Source organism: Canis aureus, chromosome 3, assembly GCF_053574225.1.
Source record: "Canis aureus isolate CA01 chromosome 3, VMU_Caureus_v.1.0, whole genome shotgun sequence".
Taxonomy (NCBI): domain Eukaryota; kingdom Metazoa; phylum Chordata; class Mammalia; order Carnivora; family Canidae; genus Canis; species Canis aureus.
In genome coordinates, this window is record NC_135613.1 from 34,573,710 (window position 1) to 34,595,198 (window position 21,489).

The window sequence follows — 21,489 nt, forward strand, 5'->3', positions numbered from 1 at the left end:
CTGGCCTGATACCTGGGAAACAGGGTTTTCAATCATTGCTTGCCCCCTGCCTCTTAAAGAGTGTGTTTTCTGGGCCATTCCTCACTGTCACACCCATGGATGCCATATTGATGGCATCTTCCCTTCTCCTTCCCCAAACCACTGGGAGGCAGGGTGGGCCCAGCGCCCTGGTCCCCAATCACCATCTCCACCCCTGACCTCCCAGCAATGGTGCAGAGATGTGGAGGCAGCTGATACTGCGCAAGCCCAGCTGTGATGTCCGAGATCTCCTGGACCTACTCCTCACCAGTCTGAAGGAGAAACCCTTCACCAAGAAGGGCCGGGCCTCCATCGTGCCCCTAGCGGTGAGGACCTGCCTGGCCTACCCTGTGCTCCCCGCTCCTCCCCTCCTGCGAGCTCAGTGCACCCAGCTTCTGGTCCCCGGCTCTGCCAGGAGCTAGTTGTGTAGCTTGGGCACCTCTGTGTTCAGGCTCTGTTCGTGACCCCCTGGACGGCACCGTGCTGCTGCCTACGGGGATGGCAGTGGCCTGGGAGGTGGGGTCCCAGACCTGGGTCTGAGAACTGGCATGGCTATGTTACTAGTTGGGGACCTGAGCAAGTCACTTCACCTCGCTGAAGCTCAATCCCTGCATCAGTAAATGGAAATGATAATGAGGAAATTTGCCTCATGTGCTGGTTGTGAAGATAAAATGAGGTAACTCATTCATTCATTTAGTGACCTAAAATTTTTACATGCTCATCACCAGGCTCCAAGCTCAGTCCTGGGAACACAGAGGGAAAGGGGTCTCTGACTGCAGGAAGGTAGCTGGGTGGAGGGACAGATTTCTTTCTGCCTCTGTCATTGTCGCTCTGGTTCTAGCCAGCTGGATAATACCCCTGCTCTTCTCCCTGCTTCCACTCCAGGCCCTTCAATCTGTACTGCAGCCAAAAAGTCTTTGAAAATGCGCATCTGCTCTTCTCAATCCCCTCAATGGCTTCCCATTGCCCTTGAAAATAACATAGTATTCCTACCTGTGTTGCAAGGCCTTGTGCCCCTCTCCGGCCTTAACCACACTCCATGGTCCCTCTTACGTGCATGGCTCCAGCCTTGTTCTATTTTTCAAAAAAATATTTATTTATTTATTCATTCATTCATTCATTCATTCATTCATGAGAGGCAGAGAGAGGCAGAGACACAGGCAGAGGGAGAAACAGTCTCCCTGCAGGGAGCCTGATGCAGGACTCAATCCCAGGACCCCAGGATCACAACCTAAGCCAAAGGCAGACGCTCAACCATTGAGCCACCCAGGCGTCCCTCCAGCCTTGTTCTTTGTCAGAAATTCATACATAGTATGCTATTTCTGTTACAGGGCCTTTGCGCATGCTGTTCCCTCTCCTGAACAGCTCTCCGCTAACCTAACTTCTAGTCATGCCTTAGCTCTCAACTGAAGCATCACCTCCTCAAGAAAGCCCTCCCTTATCTCCCTGACATGATCATATCTGTGCATATTACACTTTGCTTCACATACATTATCTTGGAGGAGTTGGCCCCAGTTGTGATTTGATTTGACAGTAATGTGTGGGGTTTTTTGAGTAATCTGTGAGATCCATGAATTCAGTGCCTGGACCTGTTTTACTCACCATGCTATCCCCTATACCTAATGTGTACCTGGCAGATAGAGATGCTCAATTTTTTGTTGTTGTTGGACTGATTTATTTATTCAACAACATTAATTGAGCACTGACTATGTACCAGGCACACTCATGAATTCTGGAGATTAGCAAAAAGTAAGACATTTGGGGGGAGGAAAGCGAAGGAGGTATGGGTGGTATTTCCCCTTTACAGAGGGGGACACTGTTGCTTAGTCACATCGTAGGTCTTAGCCAAGGTCACAGAGCTAGTGAATGGTGGCACCATGGCTCAAGCCCAGATCACCTACCTCTGAATCCTGTGCTTCGCCACTGGGTCTCTCTGCCTCTCTCTCCTAGTGCCAAGTTCTATAAATAAAGCATGAGCATCCATTCCTTCCCTGATTTGGTCATTCATCCTCTCCTCTCAATCAGTATGTGTTTGTGTATTCTTGGGTCACTCATTTGTGCTTTTTTTGTTCAAGCATAGTTTGAGCATGGATAGAGCCCAGACTAATTTTTATCTCATGGTGTTGATAAACCACTTGAGCAAGACTGAGCCAAGAGCGGAGCCCTATGGCCCACCACTAGAGACTATCGCACAAACCGCGTTCTCTGGATACAGTCATTATCTTTGTTTTTTTTTTTTTTTAATTTATGATAGTCACACACACACAGAGAGAGAGAGGCAGAGACACAGGCAGAGGGAGAAGCAGGCTCCATGCACCGGGAGCCCGACGTGGGATTCGATCCCGGATCTCCAGGATCGCGCCCTGGGCCAAAGGCAGGCGCTAAACCGCTGCGCCACCCAGGGATCCCAGTCATTATCTTTGATCTGTTGTGAAGGCTTTGAGTCCAAGAGGTTTATCTTAGCTCTGCCCCTGCCTCACTATATCACCTTGGTCAATCACTTCTTCTCTAGCCTTCGAATTTTGATCTGCAAAATGGGTGGTAATAAGTCCTGCCTTGTTTATTTTCCCTTTTCAGTAGAGTGAAATAGTGTGTGTGAAAGGGCTTCCTAAGCTGTAAAGTACAAATAGCTACCATTCATTGCTCGCATCCAGACTGCATTGTCACTTATTTCCCTGGGAACATGCCACATGCTCTTGTCACTTCACAATCAAATACCTTTCCTTTACGCCAGCAGTGGGGGGCACCGATCTTGGTCACTTCTCATCTCTCCCCTCATTCACTCTCCACCACACCTGTGAGGCTGGTGGGAAGAAGACCACTGACCCCGCCTGACAGAGGATGAAAGAATCTGAGGCCAAAGAGGGCCAGAGAGTAGTGGGGCCAGAATGAGCCCTTTGATTTTGTGACCCCCACCCGTCACCTCCCCCACTCCCGCCCCAGCATTGTCCTCCTGCCAGTTAGGGAGGCCTTGGTGGGCTGAGCGAGAGGCAGGCCCAGGCCAGCACCAGAGCTGGATGGCAGGTGGAGCAGTTCTACTGTGAGTGCCAGTCGGGTCCCAGGGAGCGTCATGGGTCAAATGCCAACAAAGCCAGGTTCCCAGGATTTTGGAGGTCTGGTGTGGGGAATCATGGATAGAAAGGGTAGGGTGTGATCAGTAGGTATGGAGTGACAGAGTCCAGGACTGGGCCTCCCTGGCTCCCACTCAAGGCTGGCATTTGTTTCTCAGTTGCTGGGCACAGGGGGAGGGAGTGAGGGAGGCCTGGTTTAATGGCCCAAAGTGAAGGGACAGCTAGCTGGTGTCCCACCATGGTCTCTGAGCCTGTGTTATGAATGAGGAAGAGGCAGGATATGAGGCAGTTGGTGTCTGAAAGCCTGGGTTCCAGTCCTAGCTCTACTCCCAAGGGCTAGGTGACCATGAGTAAGTGCCTTCACCCCTCTGAGCATGTCCCCTCAGCTGCACAATGGGATCAAGAGTCTACCTCATGAGATATGAGAGGAGCCCTCCACCCCATTCTTTCAGGGCTCTGTCAACACCCAAGAGGCAGGCTGTTGTTTTGGTGTGGGGCTCACCCAGAAAGCCAGGAGTTGGGGTGTGGTGGGGGGTGTAGAGATCTGGGCTCTACTAATTTGAGCCAGAGAAGAGCAAAGACCTAGGTCCGACCTGCTAGAGAAGCAGTCCAGGCCCCCCCAAGAGCCTCCTGCCAGCCTCCCCTCTGTCCCCAGGCAGCCAGCGGCCTGTGTGAGCTCCTGTCGGTCAACAGCTGCGTGGGCCGCGTGAGGCGCATCTACCCCCAGCTTCTCCTGGCCCTGCTCATTCAGGTCCATTATCACATCGGCCTCAACCTGCCAGGCCGCATGGCTTTCCGCAAGGATACCAAGAAGGACACTCAGCCTTCTGTCTTCGTCCCCGTGCGGTATGTCCTGTTGTCCCTGGCTGGGGAAGGGCCACCTAGCAAGGCCCTTCCTAAAGTCTTTCGGGCAATCCATCGGTAGAAATTAGCTTTGGGACTAAAAGAGGAAACAGAAGCACACTTTCAAGAGAGCTGATAATTTGCTCAACAGCTGTTGGGGAGCACCTGCAGTGTTGCGTGTGTCAGACCTGCCTGGTGCTGGATGGGAGCAAAGAGTCAGCCTTCCCCCAAGGAGCTCACAATTTCATATTTCCTCCTCCCTCCCTAGAGATATTATTTGTATTAGCTTTGTATCCAAGGCCCATCATTTTATTTTATTATTTTTATTTTATTTTATTTTTTAAGTGGACTCCACACAGGGCTTGAACTCACAACCCTGAGATCATGACCTGAGCTGAGATTAAGAGTTGGACACTTAAGTGACTGAGCCACCCAGGCACCCCTTGCCATTTTATTTTTAATTATTAACCAGTACAGGTAATAGATGTACATGGGTAAAAATCTCAAAAGACATTAAAAGTGAGTCTCCTTTCCTCTCCTTACCCACTGAGCCTCCTCCAGAAGAGCCAGGTTCTTTCATACCCTTCTACAAGTGGTTTATGTAGAGATAAGCACACATTTATATTTTTATTTTTACACCAATAGTAGTGTAATTTGCAGTTATGCACTCTTGCTTTCAGCTTATACTAACTATATCATAGGAGAACATACACATAGAGCTGCCTCGTTATTTTTAACATCCACATAATATTCCAATATACCATCATTTTTAACCAGGATCCTCTTGGTTTAGGTACTTTGCAGCCCCCTTTGCCATTATGGACAATACTGCAATGAGTTAATTGATATGTCTTTACGCACACACATGCTTGTACATGTAGGACAAGTTCCTGAATGTAGAATGGGCACATCGATGAGTTTCTGCATTTCAATCTCAAGGGGAGACAGGGATATGTGGCAGAAAGTGCTCTTGACCAGTGAGTGATGAAGGGGAAAATGGAGTACCCTCTAAAGCACCCAGTTTGCCACACGCCCCTCTGCCCCCCAGAGGTCACTGCGTCCAGTAAGATGTGAGAATGGCTGTCTCCTACACCTTTGCCAGCATGACGGAACAGAAGGTGTTTATATCTTTGCTGATCTGAAAGTTGAAAAAAGAAATGCTGTCATTTTAGTTTGTATTTCTCTTATTATGAGTGAAGTTGAGGTTGAAATGTCATTTGTGTTTCCTTTTTTTTTTTTTTAAAGATTTTATTTATTTGAGAGAGAGGGAGAGAGAGAGAGAGCATGCATGCACATGAGTAGTAGCAAGGAGGGGCAGAGGGAGATGGAGAGAATCCCAAGCAGACTCCCCACTGAGCACAGAGCCCAGTGCGGGGCTCCACCTCAGGGCCCTGAGATCATGACCTGAGCCAAACCAAGAGTTGGTCCCTTAACCAGCTGAGCCACCCAGTGCCACTGTGTTTCCTTTTCTATGAGCATTGTTTGCCCAATTTTATATAGGACTATTGGGAATTTTTCTTGTTAATTTTTAAGATTTTATTTACTTATTCACGAGAGACACAGAGAGCGAGGCAGAGGGAGAAACAGGCTCCCTGCATGGAACTCGATGCAGGGCTCGATCCCAGGACCCTGGGATCACATCCTAAGCCAAAGGCAGATACTCAACCATTGAGCCACTTAGGCGTCCCTTCTTGTTAATTAGTAAGAGCATTTTATATATTAAGGACATTAACTCTTTGTTACTTGTATTCCAGTTTGTCACTTAACTGGTAACTATTTTCTGATCTTTGGCTGTTCAGAAGGTTTAAATTTGCGTGTAGTTGAGTTTAGCAGTCTTTCCTTCTTTGGCTTTTTTTTTTTTCAGAGATTTTATTTATTTGTTCATGAGAGACACACACAGAGAGTCAGAGACACAGGCAGAGGGAGAAGCAGGCTCCAAGCAGGGAGCCCAACGTGGGACTCGATCCCGGGTCTCCAGGATCATGCCCTGGGCTGAAGGCGGCGCTAAACCGCTGAGCCACCTGGGCTGCCCCCTTCTTTGGCTTCTGTTGTGTGCTCAGAGGGGTACACTTTGAGGCACTGAGGACAAGCAGTTGCATAGCTGGGCTTAAGGTCAGAACATCTTGGGTTTGAGTGCTGGTCCCATCATTTATTTAGGCTTTGTATGTTGGCTAAACCACTTTAACCTCTTGGCAGCTTGGTGTTCTTGCCCATGAAATGGGGCAAGTGATTCCTGCCCCAGGGTTCTTTTTTGTTTTGTTTTTTAAGATTTTATTTGTTTATTCATTAGAGACAGAGAGAGGCAGAGACACAGGCCAAGGGAGAAGCAGGCTCCCTGTGGGACTCGATCCCAGGACACCAGGATCATGCCTTGAGCCTAAGGCAGATGCTCAACCACTGAGCCACCCAGGCGTCCCCCCACAGGTGTGTTGTAAGGACCCAATAGGACCCCACATCACAGCGGGACACCACGTGCCAAGGGTGCAGCACCAAGTCTGAGCACCTGGCACTCGGGAGGGTGGCACCCTTGGCTCAGAGAGCTGGTGGGTTCGGGGAGAGCAGAGAAGGTGCTAGAGGAGGAGCAAGAGGAACACGAGGTGGCAAAGTCCTCAACGGTTGAGGGATAAAGGGCGTGATCTTTCCGCTCCCAAGACCCCCTGAGTTAGGCCTGGGTGAGGGAGCTGGAGAGAGCCCAGTGTCCACCTGTGCAGTGCAGCTTCTGTGCTCTGCGGCAGCCTTGGGCTTTGGTGCAGCTCTGTGTTGGGTCATTGGCCCCCCATCCCGCGAGAGGAGGACCGGCAACACTTGCTCCACTTTGCTGGGAAAAGCTGGGGAACTTCTAGGAAGGTGGAGCTCACAGAGTGGGCGTTTGAGGGACCCAAAAGACCTGCACCACCACCCACAGCCTTCTTACCGGCAGTGTCACCTCTGCCTTCTTACAAAGCAGCACAGACCTCATTTGGGGTCTTTGGGAGTGGGTGGGGAGGAAGGAAGATGGGTAGAGTCATTTTTATAAAAATTTGGAGCCTGATCAAGGAAACGGGGGAAGAGAGCAGTGATGTAACTATGATGTGGTGCTGTGTCCAAAAGCGTTGGCCTGATTCTGAGTTCCCCGCCTGGTACAAACCGGGGTCTGGGTAAAAGCTGCGACTGTCTGAAACCCTGAAGTCACTTCCTTCCCTGTGGAATTCCTGAGCTCAGAGCTGTCCCCATGGCAGGCAGAGAGCAGGTGACCAGCTGCTCCTAGAGATGGGGACACACTCGGAGGGGAGGGTGGTCAAGTCACGGAGGAGAACATATGTAGGAGGCTCATTTGGTCTTGGTTAAAGGTGCTGGTGTTTGACTGGAAGGTCGAATCTTCCTCCTCCAAATGAAAATGCATAAATCTCTGCTTTGCTGTTCAGCCAGTGCTTGGAGTTTTGGGGGTGAGGGAAGAAGGTGGGGGAAGGGACGGCTGGGGAGGGCGAGCCCCAGGCTCTTAGGTTGGGTAACACCTGGAGCCTGCCTCCCTCTCTCCCTTCCTGTGTTTGTGTGTGTGTGTGTGTGTGTGTGTGTGTGTGTGTGTGTGTGTGACTTTGCTGGTTCAGGACTGTAACTGACAGCACACGTCTCAAAGAATCAGCGCAAAGCTTGCATGGTTCTGAAAGCCCTGGCCTCAGTAGAAACTTGAATTTTCACACTGAATCAGTAGTCATTACAAAACCCAAGACATGAAAATTAAAAGCAAATTCCTGAACATCACCTGATCTCTAAAATGCTTTGATGCTTTGTCTTGAATCACGAGAACCACCAACTCTCAGTATCTCCTGAGGCACGTCCATACGTTATAAACTCTTTAAACGAGGGCTTACATTTCTAGAAAACTTTGTTTAAATGTAAGCTTCATTTCACACATTGCCCAGTTTTTAAAATATTTTATTTATTTATTCATGAAAAACACAGAGAGGCAGAGACATAGGCAGAAGGAGAAGCAGGCTTCCTGCAGGCAGCCTGATGCGGAACTTGATCCCAGGACCCCGGGATCATGACCTGAGCCAAAGGCAGCCGCTCAACCACTGAGCCACCCAGGCACCTCTGTCCATTTTCATTTCATTTTATTTTATTTTTAAAAATATTTTTATTTATTTATTCATGAAAGACACACACACACACACACACACACACTCACACAGAGGCAGAGACATAGGCAGGGGGAGAAGCAGGCTCCATGCAGGGAGCCCGATGTCGGACTCGATCCTAGGACTCCAGGATCATGCCCTGAGCTGAGGGCAGGTGCTAAACCGCTGAGCCACCCAGGGATCCCCCATTTTCATTTTAATAAAGGGATATACACACACACACACACACACACCTGTGGACACCCGGCACTGTGCCGAGGACACAGCAGGGCATCAGCTGGTAGCTGTCCCCCCTTTTTGCTCCTTCACAGCAAGGCTGCTCAAGCTGACCCGAAGCTCCTGGTTCCCAGCCTCATGAATCCATGGGTTGTGAAAGCTCCCCCTACCTCCCACCCGCACTGCCCCCCGGGGTTGCTGTTGTGTATCCAGGTTGGGGGATCCCTCCTTAAGTGCCCTGAGAGGGTAAAGGACTCAGGCCAACAGGAGATTGTGTACAAGTGAGTGGGGGTGGGGGGGCTGCCCTGCAGGGAGCTGCCCTGTCAGGAGCATGAAGGGAAGAGGAGGGGAGAGAGAGGCAAGCCCAGGGGCTGGGGGGCTGCTGGGGACACCTGGCTCTGACCCCTCCCTCCAGGAAAGAGGCTCAGAAGAAAAGGGAGGGTAAAGCACCATTTGGGGGAATTTTGCTTCTGTTTACTCTCTCAAAGCTAATAAGTTTTAAAAACTTATTAAAAAGCCGCTTTTTGGGGGTACACTGGTGACTACTACCTAATGATCAGCAAGGCCCAGAGAAACTTGTGTGGCCAGATTGGAGCTGATGATGGGAGAGGCCGGCTGGAGGGAGGCCCGGCCCACGGAAGCCAGGGCCATGAGGTCTCAGCCCCCTTGTCTTGGCAGCTGGGTGGTCAAAGTGGTGAAAACCCTGCTGCTGAGGATGGGCTGTTCGTATGAGGCCACCTTTCTGGAGGACCAGGGCGGCTGGGAGCTCATGGGGCAGGCGGAGAACCACCACCGAGGAGTGTCCCTGCTGGCAAGGTGAGGCTGGGGCTGCGGGGGCAGAGGTGGGGGGAGGGAGAGTCGTCAGCAAGGGAGAGACTCGGGTTTGCACCTGTCTCTGGGCAAGACCTTTGCCTCGGCCCATCACCTCCTCTAAGTGGGGGGGGGGGGGTAGCGTTCAGCTCGGTGGGTGGACACGCTCTGTGGACGCTCACAGGCCATAACAGTGCCTGGCAACCGCAGAGCACTCAGCTTACATATGAAGCACCTTTTCTCGCTGCATTAGGACTTAGTTCCTATACTAATACGGACGTGGTGGTGTAGTGAGTAGTTTACAGTGTGGCCCTGGAGCTGGGCTGCCTGGGTCTGAATCCCAGCTCACCACCTCTCAGCTGTGTGACTCAGGGCCAGTTCCTGTCCCTCTCTGGGTCTCAGTTTCCCCCCACCCTCCGCCCTGCCCTGCTCATGTGGAACTAATAATAGGAGCCATCTCCAGGGTTTAGGATAAGGGTTGAAATACTTTGAACAGCTCCTGGTATATGGGAAGGGCTCAGCACAGGTTAGCTTCCACTGCATTTTGCTGACTGGTGGAGCAAGGGTTACCAGCACAGCAGGATGCCAACCAAGGTCCAGAGAGGGACAGCTATGTACAAAAGGTCACACAGCCAGGAAGAGGCAGTGCTGGGAGATGACCTGCTGACCCAGACCGGGGCTCTTCCCTTTGCCACTATACACAGCCTCCTGTAGGGTCGGGAAGGGGGACCTCGATTTTGACAATGTGGCTCCTGCAGGGATCTCAGGATACAATTGTATTTATTGAGCACCTACTATGCTCTAGGCACCATACAAAGAGCTATACGCTCTGTGCTCCTGGGCAAGCTTTCCCACTCTGAGCCTCAGGTTCCCCGTCTGTAAAATAAAGCAGTTAAACTAGATGGCCTCTGAGATCCTCTCCAGGTGGGAAATCCTGGGAACCCAGGACCCCAGGTGCCCCTGCCTTGCTCAGAGGTTAGAGTGTCAGATCAGACCCCCCCTTCCCCAGCAGGTCCCCTGGGGCAGGAGAGCCTGAGGGGACTGCTCACCCTTCCTCACTCCCAGGGCCATGGTGCACTACTCCTGCCAGGAGCTATGCCGCATCCTGTACCTGCTCATCCCACTCCTGGAGAGAGGCGACGAAAAGCACAAGATCACTGCCACCGCCTTCTTTGTGGAGGTACCGAGGGGCAGCAGGCACGGGGTGAGGCTCCTCCTCCCCAGGCCCTGGAGCATGGGCCTCAGTTTATATTCCTGGTCATTTCTCCTGTGCAAACAGTACTTAAGAATGGAGAGTTTCATGGGCCTGGGTGCTCTAGAACATACAGACCTCATAGGGTCTCCCTTTGCTCCTCCTGTCTTTACTCCTTCCAGACTCCCCTCCATGCCCGGGCAACCCCCAGCCTTGGCTGGGCACTGCCTTGTGCCGAGCACCAGATTAGAGATGTAAGGTTGGTGATACAAATATGAAATCGACTATGCCCAGTCCTCAGGGAATTCTCAGTGTGTCAGGGAAGCCAGAGGACACCCTAGTTATAACATGAGGTGCCAGGGAGTGACCTGTGTTCTGATGGGAGCAGTCTAGGCTGCGGTAGAACAGGAAACTTGAGGTGGTGGTGGTGGTGGTGGTGGTGGTGGTGGTGGTGGTGGTGGTGTTGGCAATATGGAGGGCTTCCTGGAGGAAGCGACATGTAAGCTGAGTTGAGTGCATGGAGAGTACTAGGCAAGGTGCTGGGAAGGATGACTCAGGAGGTTGGTTAGGGTCAGAGTCAGAAGAGGAGACCCACCAGCGATAATAGCTAACATTTACTGAGCACTTACCATCTTCCAGGCAAATTCTTAGAGTTTTACACATTTTGATTCATTGAATCCTCATAATAATCCCATTATGCAGATGCTATTTCATCCCCCATTTTAGAGGAGGAAACTGAGGCACAGATTTGAGTCAATTTTCCAACACCATGCAACTTGTAAGGGGCAGACTCAGAATACAAACCCAGACTCCTGGGTTCTCAAACCCAATTTCTCCCTCCCTCCCTCCCTCTCTTTAGTTTAGAAAAAAATCTGGTAAAATATATATAACATAAAAGTTAACCATTTTAGGGGCACCTGGGGGCTCAGTCAGTTGAATGTCCAGCTCTTGGTTTTGGCTCAGGTCATGATCTCGGGGTCCTGGGGTTGAGCCCCGTGTCAGGCTCTGCGCCTAGTGTGCAGTCTGCTTGTCCTCCTCCCTCCTCCCTTCTCTCTCTCCCTCTCTCTCTCTCTCTCTCTCTGTCTCTCAAATAAATAAAATCATTAAAAATAAGTTACCCTTTTCGCCATGTTTACGTGGACATCCCAGGGGTATGACGTACCCGCACACTACGTGCAGCCAGCAGCACCATCCACAGAACTGCTCATCTTCCTTCCCGAGTGCAGCTTCTGTCTCAAACTGAAACTGTATTCATTAAACACAACCTCCCAAAAAAATAAAATAAAATAAAAATAAACACAACCTCCTGTTCTGCCTCCCCAGCCCCTGGCAACCAACTTTTTACTCTGTCGCTATGAACTTGGCCATTGTAGGCTTCACGTAAGTGGAATCCACTTAAGTGGAATCATACAATATTTGTCCTTTTGTGTCTGGCTTATTTCTCTCAACATTATGTCTTCGAGGCTCATGCGTGAAGTTAACAGGGCTCAGAATTACATGTTTTTTTTAAGGCTGAATAATATTCCCTTGTATGTAAACACCACACTTGGTTTATCCATTCATCTGTCGCTGGATGCTTGTAAAACCCACTCTCCCAACAACCACCCTTCCCGTCTCTCCTGACCTGCTGGTTGTCATGCCCGGGTCTGCGCTATCATCAGGGGCTGCAGTGTGGGGTTCAGAGGTAGGAGGCTCACTTTCTGCTCAGAAAGTGGAAGGTTAAGGAAGGCTTCCTGGAGGAGGTGCCATCTGAGCTGGGCCTTGACAGGTGAGTAAAGTCCGGGAGATGGACAGGAGGCAGCAAGGCCCTCTGGGCATTTCCTGCGTCTCTCCTGCCTCGCTAGATGGACTGTGAGTCTGCAGAGGAGGGACTGTGAGGGACTCACAGTCGTGTTTGCATTACATCCCCGGCCCTGAAAGCTCCCTAAGAAGTAAGGATTGGATGGATGAGTGAGTTGCCCAGAGGAACACTTGGCCCGGCCCTGCTAGGACCAGTAGAAGGTGTCACCTCCAGGAGGACAAGCTTGGGTCTTGGGGTCAGGCGTCCTAGGTTCTGGCCCCAGCTCTGCCAGGTTCTAATTTCCTCGATGGACCTGGTGAGGGAAAGGTAATGTTCAGTTTCTAGAGGACCTGAGATATCCCAAACACTGTGCTGACCTCTTTCACATGTCACCCCTGGATTTGCACAGTGGTGCTGAAAACAAGGCTGCTTCAAGATCCCACCACACAGCTCAAGGGATCCAGAGAGACTCTGGCTAGGTGTGCTTGACTGGATCTTCTTTTCTTTTCTCTCCTTTTTTAAAGATTTTATTTATTTATTTGAGAGAGTGAGAGAGAGAGAGAGCACAAGCAGGGGCAGGGGGCAGAGGCAGAGAGAGAAGCAGACTCTCGCTGAGCAGGGAGCTCGATGCAGAGCTCGATCCCAGGACCCTGGGATCATGAGCTGAGCCAAAGACAGACGCTTAACCAACTGAGCCACCCAAGTGTCCCTGGATCCTCATTTCTGCTCGCCCACTTCTCTCTAAGTGGTTCTTGGGGGAGACAGTGGAGGTTGCACCTTGCAGACCCCAGGGGAGGTTCCCATGTCCACTACAAGGTCAGGGGCGCTAGGCTTAACCTTAGGGCCACTGCTCAACGTTCCCCTGGAACTCTGAGCAGTGGCCCTCCTCCCTGCAGCAGTGTCCTCAGCCAGTTCAGTCCCTCTCCCACTCCTCAGAAGAGGGGGGGCTACTCTTGGCCAGAGCCACTCCCCAACATTCACTGTGGTACGTTGACATAGCTCGCATATCCTGCCCACCCAGGCTTCCCCAGCTGCCTGTGCTGTGATTGTCTATGTGTGTGCTGCTTCTCCCAAAGGCAGGTGAACTCAAGGGAGCTGTGTGATCTTGGCAAGTCCCGGAACCCGCCGTGTCTCAGTTTCCTCACTTGTAATGTGGGGATAATGAATTGCCCACCTCATAGGATTTTCTTAAAGATTTATTTATTTTAAAGAGAGAGTGAGAGAGAGAGAGTGCCTGTGTGTATGTGTGGGGCGCGGGGGGCAGAGGGAGAGGGAGAGAGAGAATCTCCAGGAGACTTCCTGCTAAATATGGAGCCTGACACAGGGCTCAATCCCACGATCCTGAGATCATGATCTGAGCTGAAATCAGAAGTCAGACACTTAGCTGACTGAGCCATCCAGGCTCCCCTAGGGTTTTGATGAGGATTAAATGAGTTCATGTAAAGCTCTTAGGATAGTGTCTGCACCTAGGAAATACTGTCTGTGAGTCAGCTATGTTGCTATTATTATTTCTTTTTTTCTTTTTTAAAAGGTTTTATTTATTTATTCATGAGACACACACACACACACACACACAGAGAGAGAGAGAGAGAGGCAGAGACACAGGCAGAGGGAGAAACAGGCTCCAGGCAGGGAGCCCGACACAGGACTCAATCCCAGGACCCCAGGATCACTCCCTGGGCCAAACGCAGGCTCTAAACCACTGAGCCACCCAGGGATCCCACTATTATTATTTATCATCAGTACTCTTTTCTGCATCTCTAGTGTGTAGCCTGGTGCAGAGCAGGCCCGAGTATCAGTTGTATGATGGGTGGAGGATGGGCCGAGGGTGGAGCCCCTCCTCTACTGCCTCCTCCCCCTCTGGGCTGCCCCCTGCCCTTCTCCCCAGCTCTTTCTCCTCATCATACCCACACAGGGTCTCAATAGTCACACTAGAGGTAAGACCACACAGATAGGAGAAGCGTTTATGAGGATGACCAGGCAAGAACTAAAAACCAGTTGGTTGTCGTGGGTGGAAGGTGGTGGGGAGGGGAAGGAGATGGGGTGATGCCTGGTTTGGCTAGGACAATGGGGTGTGGGGGGAGCTGGTGGTGCTAAACCCAGCCATGGGAGCATAGGAGGAAGGGCAAGTCTAAGGAGGAAAGGAACCAAATTTCACATTGGGCCTGAACTCATGCACCAAAAGTGTTCCATAAGCATATACTCTACCCCAGAGCTTGTGTCAGGTCACAGGGGCCCTGGGAGAAATGCTCAGCGTGTGTCTTCAAGGAAGCCCCAGTGGGATGGAGGAGGCAGACACATGAGCAGATAGGGGCACTCAGGTTTTCGTGGTCAGGGCTCCCAGGGGCCCAGAGAAGGGGGCAGTCCACCTGGGTGAGGCCTAGGGGCGTTGTCAAACACGGCTTCAAGGGGGGCCGAGTTTTAGAGGGAGCCAGGCAGTGAGTAGGGGCTGGAGTGGAGGTGAGAACCCTGCCAGCACAGAAAGGACAAAACAGCCTGGGGCATTCCACAAACAATGGGCCACTTGGGGAGAAGCTGGCTGGGGTGTAGGGTGGGCATGGAGTGAATGAGGCCCCAGGGGCAAGCAGGGCCCAATGGTGAAAAGTGGGGTGAGGGTGGCACGGAGGCTCTGAGCTGGACAGTGACACATTCAGCCTTGCTGTGAGGTGCTGACGGACATCAGGTGGACATGTCTGGCCCACTGTTGGTTTTCTGATTGAGAAGCTCTGGACAGCGGCACAGACGAGAGATGGTGACTTGGGTGTCACATGCCTGGGGACAGCAGTTAAAGTCCTGGGCAGAGCTCATCGAGAACAGTGGGCAGAGGGAAGCCAGGTGGAGAGGACAGCCTTCAGCACCACCCACGCTGATGGCTGGGGAGGCAGGAGCCAGGGGCTGTCACCAACTAGAGCAGTGCCATAGGACATGAGAGCCACTAGCCACGTGGGGCCTATTCAGCCTCTGAGATGTGTCTGTCTGAACTGAAATGTGTTGTAAGTTTAAAATTCACACCACGTTTCAGACTTGGTTCAAAAAAATTTTTTATAGAGTGTAAATAAAATATATCAATAATTTTTAATTTGATTACATAGCAAAATGATAATACTTTGGATATATGGGGTCGAATAAGATGCATTACTGACAATTACTGACATTAATTTCACCTTTTTTTTTTTTTGCTTTTTTAATGTGGCTCCTAGGAAACTTAAACTTAGGCCTGTGGCTTGCCTTGGACGGCACTAACCAGATAGCCATCATTCATGTCCCACACTCAGCCCCTGGCCATCCAGCGCGTACTCCTAGTGCCTGGGGAGACTGGGGAGGGGGTGTGTGTGTGGGGGGGTTGCCCTGTCCCTCGGCTCAGGGAGTAATTACCGTTATTCCCTCAGCTCCTTCAGATGGAGCAGGTGCGGCGGATCCCAGAGGAGTACTCTCTGGGGCGGATGGCAGAAGGCCTGAACCACCAGGACCCCATCATGAAGGTGCTGTGCATCCGAGGCCTGGTCATCTTGGCCCGCAGGACTGAGAAGGTGAGCAGAGGGCAGAGGAGAGCCTGGCCCAGCCAGGCCTGGAGCTGGAGGAAGGAGGGAGCTTGGCCATCACAGACTCTAGGATGTTGGAATCCGTTTCTGTCTCTGCCTCGGCTGCCCCATCTGCAAAGAGGATAGCCTTTTATAAATCCCTATATACTTTCTTCTTTTTTTTTTTTCAAGATTTTATTTATTTCAGAGAAAGAGAGAGAGAGAGAGAGCACAAGCAGGGGGAGGTGCAGAGAGAGAAGGAAAAGAAGGAGAAGCAGGCTCCCCACTGAGTGTTGGAGGCCGACAAGGGGCTCAATTCCAGGACCCTGTGATCAAGACCCAAGCAGAATGGGGCACTTGGGTGACTCAGTGGTTAAGTGTCTGCCTTTTGCTCAGGTCGTGATCCCTGGGTCGTGGGATTGAGTCCTGCATCGGGCTCCCCGTAGGGACCCTGCTTCTCCCTCTGCCTGTGTCTCTGCCTCTCTGTGTGTGTCTCATGAATAAATAAATAAAATATTAAAAAAAAGACCCGAGCAGAAGGCAGACACTTAACCGACTGAGCCATTTAGGTGCCCCAGACTTTATTCTTTTTGAAATAGTTTCTAATCAATTTTTGCACAGAAGGCAGAAGGCAGTATGTATACGAGGGGTTGGGGATGGCAGTAATTATTCCTATTTTACAGATTAGGAAACTGAGGCCCAGATTGTTGGTGCATCTTAACAGTTTTTTAAAGATTTTATTTATTTATTCATGAGAGACAGAGAGAGAGGCAGAGACATAGGCAGAGGGAAAAGCAGGCTCCAAACCTGATGCGGGACTCAAGCCCAGAACCCCAGAATCACACCCTGAGCCAAAGGCAGATGCTCAACTGCTGAGCCACCCAGCCATCCCCATATTAACATTTTAAAAGTGCTTTGTGTTCCCCTACCAGACACCGTTGCAGCTCCTGGCATAGAGGGACAAGGGCAGGATGTAGACTCAGAAAGCTAACTAACAATGCAGGTCATCTACCTGGTGCCAACAGGGGGGTGGCAGCCAAGGGCCTCAGGTTCTCAGGTATCCAGACCAGGAAGGAGTTAGTGAGGCCAAAGAGGACTTTGGGGACAGCAAGAGCTTGAATGAAGACATTCCAGGCAGGTGGGACGGCATAACCAGGGGCCTGGAGGTGGTACCTGCCCCAAGTTCATCTCAGTGAATCAGAAGCTGGGGCTCCCACCTGTCGGGCCCTGCCATCAGGTAGAAGCCCACATCCCAAATGGTCCTGCCCCATAGACTGCCAAGGTGCAGGCCCTCCTGCCCTCTATGGTGAAGGGGCTGAAGAGCATGGATGGGCTGCTGGTGGTGGAGGCCGCCCACAACCTCAAGACCATCTTGAAGGGGCAGGACCGGAAGCTGACGGACAGCTCGGTCTATGTGGAGATGCTGCAGATCCTGCTGCCACACTTCAGCGATGTAAGGGATCTCATGGGGGTGAGCGTGGGGGTGGGGGGCAGCCTATGGAGGGTGGCTCTTCACTACTCTGGGGGCTGTCATAGCTCCCGTGGCCCACCGAGGCAGGGCTGAGCTCAGTCAGCCCAGGGGAAAGGACGCTTCGTTCCAACTGGCGTGTGTCTTTTTGTAAGTGGTTTGCACAGAGAAGGATCCTTTTGTAATCAAGGTTCCCCGGACACTTACCTCATTGCAACCGACCACCTAGAGGGGGCACACATTTTTAGCTGGGTCCGGTGGGGGGCGGGGGGGGGCATTTTTCCACTTGGCATTAAGGCACCTTTTAGGTGAGCAGGGTTTACCTGGCTGGGAAAAATGGGCAGAGCTCTGGACCTAGGCTCCAGTGAGGGGGGACACTGGCCCGAGGTCACCCCACCACGTGGCCTCTTCTCTGCTCCATCTCTGTGCCTCTTGTGCCTGGAGGCCCCCCTCCCCCCCAGTGAGTGGAAGGAAGGCTGTGTGCCTCCATGGGGGGCCCAGAGGCAGCCTCCTGGAGGAGAGAGCATGCCTCAGCCTCTGGATCTGCCCCAGTCACGAGAGGACGTGCGCTCCTCCTGCATCAACCTGTACGGCAAGGTGGTCCAGAAGCTGCGGTCGCCCCGCACCCCAGCCATGGAGGAGCAGCTGATCAGCACCTTGGTGCCCTTGCTGCTGACCATGCAAGAGGGCAACGCCAAGGTGAGCCAGGTGAGTGTGTGCAGGCGCCGGGCCCTGTGGCTGAGCCTCACTTTATGGAAACCAAGCCAGCGTCACCGGCAATCTGTTATGGACAAGCCTGTTTGCCAAAGGCAGTCGTGTCCGAATCCCTGCTCAGAGGGAACAACGTCACTTGTGCATTTCAAATAGGAACTGATTTTTCCCAAATTCAGTTTCATGGAACTTTTTCTCCCCTGGAATATGTTCCGGCTGTCCTGGAATTCCCCAGCTCTTGTACTCTCTTCCTGTTGGCCTCCAGAAATGTATGAAGACCCTGTTCCACTGTTCTTGCTTCATGGCATGGGAATTGCCGAAAAGAGCTTATAGCCGGAAGTCCTGGGACAACCAGCAGCAGACGGTGGCCAAGATATGCAAGTACCTTGTGAGTGCTTTTGAAACTGCAGTGGTTCCCGGGAGTGTGTTGGAGGTGGGCGATGCTTTCCCCCTTTCTCTTCCTTCTTGCACAAGCATCCTGACTGGCAATTCCACTGCTACCAACACATTGATGGGTCCTGAACGTTCATCTGCATTTCTAGCTTCTCACTTCTAGTGTCCCTCTCCAGTGGCTTACTGGACACCTTCCTGCTGAACCACACGCACTTCAGCTTATGGCCTTCCCATTTCAATTCTGCTCTGTCCCTCTAGATGCCCAAAGCAGAAACCTAGAATTACCTGAGTCTCTATCTCCCTCACCTTCCACGTTCAATCAATCTTAAATATCCTAACCATTTCTGCGTCTGCTTGTTTCCCCCCCTGTCCTCAATGTCCCTGCCCTTAGTTTAGGGCACTAATGTCTCCCAGGCGGGCCGTGGATCCATCCACTCCCTGGCTCTCTCTGCCTTGAATTTCATCTCTCCCCATCCCATCCCATCCCCACTTGGGCCACCAGAGCCACAAACATGAGTCTGTCTGTGTCACAGCCCTGCTTTAAGAGCTTTATTAGTTCCCTTTTCTGCATTAGCAATTCCCAGGCTGAGTTCTCTGAGACACCCATCGCACAGGAAATGCCCCACAGAGGAGAAAAGGGGTTCTAAGATGAATAAGTTTGGGAAACACTGCCTCACCATCTTCCTCCTGGGGATTTTCAAGGCCACCAGCTCATTAAAGGCTCTGAAATGTTCTATGCTGAGATGTTCCGTGGCTGTTGAATCCATGGTTTCCCAAACTTATTTAACCACCAAACTCCTCTTTCCAGGTAACACCTGAGGGCATCCTGGGGTAGGAGCAGGCCACCAACATGCCATGGCACGCATGCTAGAAGGTTTGCCACCTAGTCCCCTTTACCTCCCCTGCTGTCACAGCCTCCTCAGGATGCAAACCCAAAGACAGGGATTAGCATGTAGGGGGTTTATTAGGGTGCAGCATTGGGGTCGACAACCCCATGTCCACTTGTTACTGGATGCCAGCCATCCCGGGAAGGGACTTGACTTTGGGCCAGCAGTTCTGTTCCTCGGAGGCAGTCCCCAGCGTTAGAGGACTAATCCTTCCCACTGGAGGGAGATCTGGGTGGGGCATGCCAGCACTCACACCAATCTCATGAAAATATGCAAGGTAACAAATTGTTCCTACAATTCAGAAGAAGGGCTGGCCACTACCATTTATCAGTAATACTTAAGACCTCTGCACTCCGGGGTCTAGTATTATTACCATCATTTCACAGACAGTAGAAGAGGCCCAGAGGAGGCATTTGGCCAGGGCACTAATTGAAATACCTACAGTGACCAGGGACTGGGCGGAGGATAATCACGGGTGATGTGGAAGTGGTGGGACCTGTGTCAACCTAAAAGGGCCCAGGCCCTGTTAAAAGCATGAGAGGGTCCTCTGCTTTCACAAGAAAAGCCACAAACCCAGATTTTCATAAGACATTAATTAGCAATCAATTTAGCTTGTTGAAAACACTGTGCTGGTCATTGCTCCGCCAATGACTTGTGGTTTGTGGGCTGCTGGCTTGTGATGTCTGCGTTAGACCCCTCTAGATTCTGTTTCTGCTCTTTCCAGCATCAACAGGTTTGCTCATGTGAAGGTCAACTTCTAGCTTTAGCTTTAAGGAGGGGGCGGTAACCCATCCATCCATCCATCCATCCATCCATCCATCCATCCAATGCTTTCTGGGCATCTCTGCCACACCAAGCTTTGTCCAGGATACTGAGGACTCTGAGCTGAGTGAGCTGGCCCCTTCTCTTGGGGGAGCTCTGGATCCTGTGGGGGAGATAGGTATAAATAATCAGAGTGCAATGTCATAGGTGACATGACAAGAGCTGTAGGAACATGCAGCATGGTGAGAGCAGCTCTATCCAAGAGTTGAGAAAGGCTTCAGAGAGGAGGTGGCTTCTGAGCTGAGCCTCAAGGGATGAGAGATGCATCAGATGAAGAAGAGAGGGATGGGCAGGCCCATCAGGAGCAATTGCTTGTACCAGGCACAGATCTGGAGAGAGCCAGGCCACATCCTGGCACTGGAGCTCAGTGTGCATAGAGGTAGAGCCATTGGTAGAAACTGAGGCTGAGGAGCATGATCATGAGGGCTTTGATGCCAGGACTAGAGTTTACTCACTGACGTGCAGATTGTCAACTGGAGAGTAATCATATCAGATTCTTCTTTATTTGCCTCAACAATGCCTGTGTCCTAGTTTTTCCTTGATCAAACCCATCCTGAACACCACTGTCAGACTATGTTGCCCCAAACATTGCTTTGTCATTGCTCTATCAAGAAAGGCTCCTGGCTTCCTATTTTCCAATGCATAAGTAAGCCTTATTCCTGTCTGGCTCTTAAGGAATTTTAAGACCTCTCTAACTCTCCAGTTTATTCTTCACTGCTCTGTAACTTGAATTCTTCACCCTGATCAGAGCTGACTCCTTATCTATCATGTCCCTTGCATACCATGTCCATTCTGACTTGGCCAGACTTTTTATTTTAGAACTTTCCTTTGAGCAGCAGCAGGGGGTGGCCTGGCAGGGGATGCACCCAAGGCAGGAAGACCATGGAAAGGATTGTTACAATCTGCAAAGAGAAGAAGAAGCCAGGGCTCTGGGGGCCTCAGGCAGAGAGGCCAGGATGGGTGGCAGAGAAGTTTAGGAGGCAAGGGGCCAGGGCTTGGCTGCCTTACGGGGTCACCGTTCCTAGTTCTGGGAAGGGTGGATGGGCAGTTAGTACCTCTGAGGAGGGCCCAGCGCTCTTGGGCTTTCTCTTTGTCTCAGGTGACTACCCACCAGGACAGCGCCTTCACATTCCTCAGCCAGAGCCTGGAGTATGCCAAGAATTCCCGGGCCTCCCTCCGGAAGTACTCAGTCATGTTCATAGGTAACCTATCAAAACTAGTTTTGCTGCTGGGACTCTGCCTCCTGTCCATTTTGCGTCCTCCCCTTGGAAGGAAGCTGCCAGTTCTTCGGGCGCCTGGGAAACACCTCCCCTTGGGTATGAGGTTTGGCCAGCAGATAGTAGCAGTTCAAATTGGAAAGGTCTTCCCTCCTTTAAGAAACCTGCTTGGGAAGTGGGCCCCAAGGTGGATCCAGCCTGAAGTCCTTGTGCAGGTCACAGCCTTGGCAACTGTACACAGCGGAATCGCTGCTTCCCGCCCCCAAGCCCCAGTGCAGCATGGGTCCAGGCCCAGTGGGAGCCTACCATTGACTGTGCAGGAGGGGCCAAGCTGTGCAGTAGAAAGAGTGAAGTAGAATCTCAGCTCCACGGAGTTATTTACTCCTGTAAAATGGGGATTAGCTCCTGTTTCACAGGTCAGA

At 51.5% G+C, this 21,489-nt stretch overlaps 1 protein-coding gene across 7 annotated transcripts in view; it reads left to right on the forward strand.

Annotated features, from left to right (window-relative positions):
- The window catches only part of MROH7 (maestro heat like repeat family member 7), a 55,234-nt gene that overhangs the window by 30,959 nt on the left and 2,786 nt on the right, over positions 1-21,489 (forward strand). For 3 of the 7 annotated variants that reach the window (XM_077891872.1, XM_077891871.1, XM_077891874.1), the window contains 9 exons: positions 206-344; positions 3,745-3,935; positions 8,945-9,082; positions 10,142-10,280; positions 15,438-15,578; positions 16,843-17,022; positions 17,482-17,745; positions 18,014-18,136; positions 20,950-21,052. In XM_077891872.1, coding sequence (XP_077747998.1) covers positions 206-344; positions 3,745-3,935; positions 8,945-9,082; positions 10,142-10,280; positions 15,438-15,578; positions 16,843-17,022; positions 17,482-17,745; positions 18,014-18,136; positions 20,950-21,052 — 1,418 coding nt within the window. Of the gene's footprint in view, positions 1-205; positions 345-3,744; positions 3,936-8,944; positions 9,083-10,141; positions 10,281-15,437; positions 15,579-16,842; positions 17,023-17,481; positions 17,746-18,013; positions 18,137-18,949; positions 19,016-20,949; positions 21,053-21,489 lie in introns of those variants that run through there. The other 4 variants (XM_077891877.1, XM_077891875.1, XM_077891873.1 and 1 more) reach the window with 4 other exon arrangements.